We start from the raw sequence: 7611 nt of genomic DNA, 5'->3' as shown, positions 1-7611 counted from the left end.
GTGGGATACTTTCCCCAGGCCCCTCTCAGTGAGCATCGCGAGCCCCCGCTTCACCAGTCGTCCCTCACTCCGAGTTGACCCGGGTAACGAAAAAAGTACACGTGGGACTGCCAAATCGAAAACGTATTTGGGGCTGGCCCCGAGTAGACCTCAGGTTAACTTGGGGATAGCAAAATTGAACGCACCTATTAGTGCGTATCCAATTTGCTTCCCCCAAGACCCACCTGGTTATACCTGGGTAAACGAAAATTCCGAAACGGCATCTGGTTAGCGGAAGATAAACCGACGGTTTTTGGTTAACACCGGGTTAAATTACATGGATGCCCATGTGACAAGAAAAAAAAGAATAGCAAATTGCAATCTTTGATTAATAAATGAAAATCTAAAAGAAATGAGTGGCTTGAAAGGATAAAGAGAGCATTTCCAGTAATAAACGCCCTGCGTTCCGACCGGCATAGCGATCATCCTATCCACTCACACATCTTGAGCAAAACACACGCAGTCATCTCACACTGCTACATTCATTGGCCAGCACTGATGCCCGCACTGATATCGTCGCCCATGCAGGTGTCGTTGCAAATGGACTTTGCTCGATACTTCCCCCCACCCCAAGTGAGCACCTCGAGCGAGCCCAGCTCACGTTTCGTTCTCACCCGGGTGTGACCCGGGTAACTGAAAAAAACCACGTGACTGCCCTAAATCGAACGTATTTGGGCATGGGTGTATGCAGGGGGGGTCGTGAGGGCTCGTCACGAGCCCCCCCCAAAATTTAACAAGGTCCACATTTTTTTACAGACCTTTTTATTTTCGACGGCCCTTTTTACAATGAATATCAATGAAAAAGATCAGGTACAGCATGAGTCCAAAAGACATTGCCATTGCGTGACGTAAGATCTATCCCAATTCCACAATTCTGAAACTGAGAAAGCTTTTTTTTAAACAAAATTGTATTATAAAAGAGAGACAAGCTGACAAAGACAAGACAAGACAAGATAAAGACAAAAAGTTCAAAAAACTGTGTTTTCACTGAAGTCAGAAAACTCTTTTTTTAAATCTGAAGAATTTTTTTTTGGAAACAATTTTTTTTTGTTTTAATTAAATTTGTCAGGGGCGTGTAACAGGGGGGTCCCAGGGGTCCGGACCCCCGCTCGCGCAGAAACAGCATGTAAGGAGGTCTAAAATTTCAAAATTTTGGGGAGGGCCCACGATACCCGCCAGATCCCCCCTTCGCGTGCTCGACCAAGTTTTCGTTACGGTTAAGACCCCCCTGGTACAATCCTGGTACACGCCCCCTGATTGTATGACATTGTAATCACACATGACTTGGCTGCTATTATAATTGTCGAAAAGGTCCAACAAATTATGATACTGAACCCACCAGAAAAAAATCCTGGATACACCCCTGATTGGGGCTGCGCCGACGTAAGACCCACGGTTACTATGAGACCAATCGACCCAAAAATGAAAACAAAAAGCACCTATATAATGTGTCAGTGTGGCGCAGCAATGGCGGCGGCGTGTGTTTACAGTTGAAACGCTTCAAGTGCGCCTGTGGTTAGGGCCTACTGCACACGCAGATGGGTCGTGTTCGTATCAGGTTTACACTACAGAGTTAATACTGTAGTGCTAGACCTGATAACGACCAACGACCATCCTGCGTAGAGATATGGCCTCTCTGATGATATGGCCATCTTGAGTATGGCATACCTGAGAGCAACGCAACCCCATCTGAGATATGGCCCACCGAGGTAGTTTAGGTTGTTTATAGGGCACTAAATTGATGTTTTAAATTTTTAATATGATGGTAGTTTTAGAGGTAGGGTTAGGGCTAGGGTTTAGGTTGTTAGGGTTAGCACTTCTGTAGCACATGCCAGGCACTGTTGAAGCGTTTCAAATAAAATATATACGCAGTGGTCGCGGTGCCTGTGCATCGCGACAGTTAAATATATAGAGGCCTAGCTATATACTTTAACTGTCACCGGGTGCACAGCACCCGACCCCTGCGTATTATTTATTGAAACGTTTCAAGTGCCTGTGTTCGTAGTACAAGTCCTGGTACACTTGTGTATAACATATATGTACCTCGGGTACATATCTGTAGTACCCTGATACGACAACGACCCCTTCAGCCCTACTCACTACCTGAGTACTCTTACTGTTGATGCTTACTCACTGCTTAGTCAGTTAGTCTACTGTTAGTGTTGAGCTGGCCCTGCTGGGCCATGCCACAGGCACTTGGAACGTCCTCAATAAATGGAAAATGTAAACATCGAAATGTATTTATTACTACCAAGTTTTAATGTTTCTCTACTCTATTCGCCTATTATTGCCGATAATTACCCGTAAATGTCGTGCAACATGCTCATCTGCAACACACAAGTACGCCGGACGGCCTGCCCTGTGCACAAACAACATGAATAGAGAAAGTTACATTTTCGTGTTTATTTTACCTTTTTTTTTTAATTGAGATGTTCCAAGTGCCTATGCTGCGTGGTAACATAAACACTAACACCTAACACTAAAAGACAGTAACAGTCATGTTATAAATAGCTGACCCTAAATAAGCTGGTTTACTCCGAATCCGATACAATGTCAATTGCATTAGGCCTACTACCTCTTGACCTCATGCATTATTAGCTCATCTACATAGTCCAGATGCAGCTTGTAGATATCGCATGAGCGTGCGTGCGTGCGTGCCGTCAAACAGTTGGGCACAAATCTAAACGGCTCGACGTACGGATTCGGAAAGTCGGGACTTGGGGGGTAATACAAAAGGAGTTGGGATGTCGAAGCTGGGGGTCAAAGGTCAAAAGTCAAGAGGTGTAAAAGAAAGGGGAACATTAACTCCCTTACTTAAGGTATAGGAGGAAATGCAGAATTGCGGCCGCACAAACTCTAAACTGCTCGACGTAGGCTTGCGTAGGTAAATGGATGGGTGCTTACCTATTCTGTCTTGCAAATAGTTGTAACTACTACGTACGATGGGAGCTTCCATCTTTAATCTGAAGACACTTAAACGTACGCGCCATCTCGTGGCAACTTTCATAACGATCCCAACAAACATTCCTTTGAGAAGGTTCCTGATATCATCCCTGTGCCCTCCACTGTTTCGGCGTGTATGTGAACACATTTGGGACTAACAGGGTTTACTAGAATCCCACCACTCCACCACAGAGTCACCGCAGTAGACGTTAGATGAGCGCTGTCGCTCCGCGGCACTTGTTACATTATACATAGTCATAGGCTCATACTCATAGTCATAGTCATATACATTTAATGATTGATATAACAGTCAACACAGACAGCAGGCACTTGAAATTGGTTTGGTTACCATTGGTGCCATTTTGTTGGTGCTATCTTGATGGATCTGTCTAAGGCTTAATTATGACTGCTTGCCTCACGCACTGATTTTGGAGAAGCTAAAAGCATATAATGTGGACAACAGTGCTGTAAATCTTATACAAAACTATTTGACAGATTGCAAACAATGTGTACGCATGGGTAATCGTTACAGTGACTTCCTATAGGGCCTACCTACAAAAAGGAATACCGCAGGGATCCATACTAGGTCCACTGATATTTAACATATTTATAAATGATATATTTTATTTTATGAATGATGCCAGTTTATGTAACTATACGCAGATGACAATACCATCTCCCACTCTAGAGTCTAGTGAAGATTTCCTAGATATGAAACAGACCCTTGAGACTGAGGCGGCGGTGATGATCGATTGGTTTTCCAAAAATCAAATGCAGGCAAACCCTGCCAAGTTTCAGGGCATTGCGATTGGGAAGAAAACCTATGATCGATGCCCCCACTTCACTGTCGGGGGAACGGATATTAAATGCACTGATGAAGTAAAATTGCTGGGTGTGACCATTGACACCATTGACTTTAAACTCAACTTTGGTGGGCACATTTCAAAGCTTTGTAAAAAGGTGGCCAGGCAAATCAATGCACTGAAACGTATCGGACGGCATCTGCCTGTTAGTTGCAGGAAAATAATATATTCGTCATGTTCTATGGTAAAATTTGTAAAATTTTTGTTGCCATTTTTTTACATTAAAAGTAAGAACTAACGGTACTAAACGTATCGTCAAATTGTTACCTGATAAGATTGTTTCTCAACTAGTTAAAAATCCAAAAAACCTGGACGATTTGATATTAGTGTTCCTAACATTTATTGCTTGCTATGGGCTACGTATGAGTCACGAGTGTATGTTCACATCAAACAATATAGTAAAATAAGAAGTATAATGCAGCAATTTAACCATAAAAAGTGAACAGAATTACTTATATTTTGTGAAAAAGTGGGAATTTTTAAAAATATTTTTTTCTACTATTTACGGTGACGTAATCACCTTAACTTTTGTCCTATTATATGGCACTTCTGTGACAAAGCAAATGAGAAAAAGCTCGAAAAGCTCAATTATAGAGCATTAAAATTGCCATTGCGCGCACACTGAGTCACACATAAATATTTATTTATTTTTGGGATCGCGCTTTCTCACCTGCTATATATTTATTAGTGCGTTCGATTTGATTCCCCAGAGCCACCTGGGTTAACCTGGGTACGAAATCGAACGCATCTGGGTTAGGGAAGATAAACGAACGGTTTTTGGGTTAACCCGGGTTAATTATCATGGATGCCAGTGACAAGAAAAAAAGAATAGCAATTGCAATCTTATTATTAATGAAATCTAAGAATGAGCGGCTGAAGGATAGAGAGCATTTCCAGTAATAAACATCATCCTATGCACTCACCGTCCTTGAGCAAACACACGCAGTCATTCACACTGCTACATTCATGCAGCACTGATCCCGCACTGATATCGTCGCCATGCATGGTGTCGTTGCAATGGATTGTGGGATACTTCCCCCCCCCAAGTGAGCACCTCGGCGAGCCGCTCACTTCATTCTCACCCGGGTTGACCCGGGTAACGAAAAAATACCACGTGACTGCCAAATCGAACGTATTTGGGGCTGGCCCGAGTAGACCCAGGTTAACTTGGGGAAGCAAATCGAACGTATTTGGGGCTGGCCCGAGTAGACCCAGGTTAACTTGGGGAAGCAAATCGAACGCCCTATATATGTGTCAGTGTGCGCGCAATGGCGGCGGCGTGTGTTTACAGTTGAAACGCTTCAAGTGCCTGTGGTTAGGCCCTACTGACGCAGATGGGGTCGTTGTCGTATCAGGTCTACACTACAGATAATATCTGTAGTGTAGACCTGATACGACAACGACCCCATCTGCGTATGAGATATGGGCCATCTGAGATATGGCCATCTGAGATATGGGCCATCTGAGACAACGACCCCATCTGAGATATGGGCCCACCCGAGGTAATTTTAGGTTGTTTAGTAGGGCCTATTATGTTTATATTTTTATATGAGGTATGTTTAGGGTTAGGGTTAGGGCTAGGGTTAGGGTTAGGGTACACTTCTGTAGCACATGCAGGCACTTGAAGCGTTTCAATAAAATATATACGCAGGGGTCGTGTGCTGTGCATGGCGACAGTTAAATATATAGGCCTAGCTATATATTTAACTGTCGCCGTGCACAGCACACGACCCCTGCGTATATATTTTATTGAAACGTTTCAAGTGCCTGTTTTCTGTAGTACAAGTCTGGTACACTTTGTGTATACATATATGTACCTCGGGTACATATCTGTAGTACCTGATACGACAACGACCCCTTCAGCCCTACTCACTACTGAGTACTCTTACTGTTAGTGCTTACTCACTGCTTAGTCAGTTAGTCTACTGTTAGTGTTGAGCTGGCCCTGCTGGGCACTGCCACAGGCACTTGGAACGTCTCAATAAATGAAAAAAATGTAAACACGAAATGTATTTACTACCAAAGTTTTAATGTTTCTCTACTCTATTTCGCCTATTATTGCCGATAATTACCCGTAAATGTCGTGCAAATGCTCATCTGCAACACACAAGTACACCGCACGCCTGCCCTGTGCACAAACAACATGAATAAGAGAGTTACATTTTGTGTTTATTTACCTTTTTTTTTTAATTGAGATGTTCCAAATGCCTATGCTGCTGGGTAACATAACACTAACACTAACACTAAACAGTAACAGTCATGTTATAATATAGCTGACTAAATAAGCTGGGTTACTCCGAATCCGATACATGTCAATGCATTAGGCTACTACCTCTGACCTCATGCATTATTAGCTCATCTGACATAGTCAGATGCAGCTTGTAGAATCGCATGAGCGTGCGTGCGTGCGTCCCGAGAATGCCATCAGGGAAATTAATACGAATGTTAAGGAGCCATAAACCACTTCAACCAAATTTAGCCTTTTGAAATTCCACTAGTTGCACATAGAGTTACCGAAGTGGACCGATCACGTTGCACAGACAACGTACGGCGCCTGTTTCCTACACAAGGCCACTGCTGCCATACGCTCGGTACCATAGCGGTGAACAATGTTGTGCGTACGCTAAAACTACGAAGTGTGTGCCTGCCACGCACGAGCGGGGAAACGCATCCGGTAAGCTAAAGTCGATCTTACAACTATGTAAATGAACATAAAATAAACAAAATTAGAAAAAGAAATTTTTTTTGTGTTATTTTTTTTTTGTTAAATCTTTTTTTTTTGCCCGACCGATGCTTTTTTTCAACTTCCATCCGCCTGTCTTTCTTTGGCAAATTCTATAAAATACTGCAATACATGACTCTCCAGAATGATGGTTACAATCGGGGTACAAAACACGACACGCAGTGTAATAGGTACCGCCAGAAGCATATGATTGTGTAGCACCAGCAGCCTCGTTGTCATGGACCACCGCCAGCCCGGGCGGGTCGGGGGCCGTGTGACGATCATCCACTTCGGGTTACTGCGCCACGCCTACTTGTAGGCCGTCAGTACATCCCAGGCGTCATGTATAGATTCTACTAGCAAACCCGCGCAGGCAAACTTCTTTCCTAGAGCAGTCAAAGAAAGTCCATGTAAACCCCCTCTTGCCAGGGTCAAAAGCTTACTCCGATCACTGTAGACTCTTCGGGCATAGTCAGTCAGAAAGTTACATTTCATGGCTCGCTGTTCAGATAAAGCCATAAAAATGCTAGGGGTCAACCCGCTGAAACAACAAAAGTTTCAATCGCTGCCGCAAAAGCAGAAATCCATCAAGACCCATGGTCCTCCTCACGAAGAATGGTCTTAAAATTCTGGCTACTGTGCCCATTGACCTCTTGAGCCTGTGACCGTCCAAAGTTTCTCGGCACAGTGATCGCCTTTTCAGCGCAATATGCCGCTGTAACATACCCGACTCAATTCTGACGGACCTTAGCGTCCGAGGCAGTTTACGATTCGTGGTGCCGGCAATTTCCTGTCATTTCCTCCCTTATCACCTTAAGTTTAAGGAACGGGAATGTTCCACCTTTCTTTTAACCACCTCTGACCTTTGATCCTTCTGTGGACCTCCGGCCGCCCAGCTTCGACATCACCCAACTGCCTTTTAAGTAATTACCCCCGCAAAGTCCGCGACTTTCGAAATTGCCGTTCGCTTGCGAGCCCGCCGTTGACGATCTGGTGGCCCAACTGTTGACGGACGCCACGCACGCACGCACGCACGCCCCGGGC

General features: G+C 44.2%; 1 protein-coding gene across 2 annotated transcripts in view; it reads left to right on the top strand.

Annotated features, from left to right (window-relative positions):
* Positions 1-7611, top strand: part of LOC106813123 (MORN repeat-containing protein 5-like) — a 15567-nt gene that overhangs the window by 3764 nt on the left and 4192 nt on the right. The window contains exon 1 of one of the 2 annotated variants that reach the window (XM_014817180.1): positions 5254-5347. The exons of the other annotated variant lie outside the window; for it this stretch is intronic. Coding sequence (XP_014672666.1) covers positions 5268-5347 — 80 coding nt within the window. The 5' untranslated portion in view covers positions 5254-5267. Of the gene's footprint in view, positions 1-5253; positions 5348-7611 lie in introns of those variants that run through there. 2 annotated transcript variants of the gene reach the window in all.

Source organism: Priapulus caudatus, unplaced genomic scaffold (assembly GCF_000485595.1).
Source record: "Priapulus caudatus unplaced genomic scaffold, Priapulus_caudatus-5.0.1 Scaffold728, whole genome shotgun sequence".
Taxonomy (NCBI): Eukaryota; Metazoa; Priapulida; class Priapulimorpha; order Priapulimorphida; family Priapulidae; genus Priapulus; species Priapulus caudatus.
The sequence above is the reverse complement of the archived record's forward strand: the minus strand, read 5'-3'. Positions and strand labels throughout refer to the sequence as shown.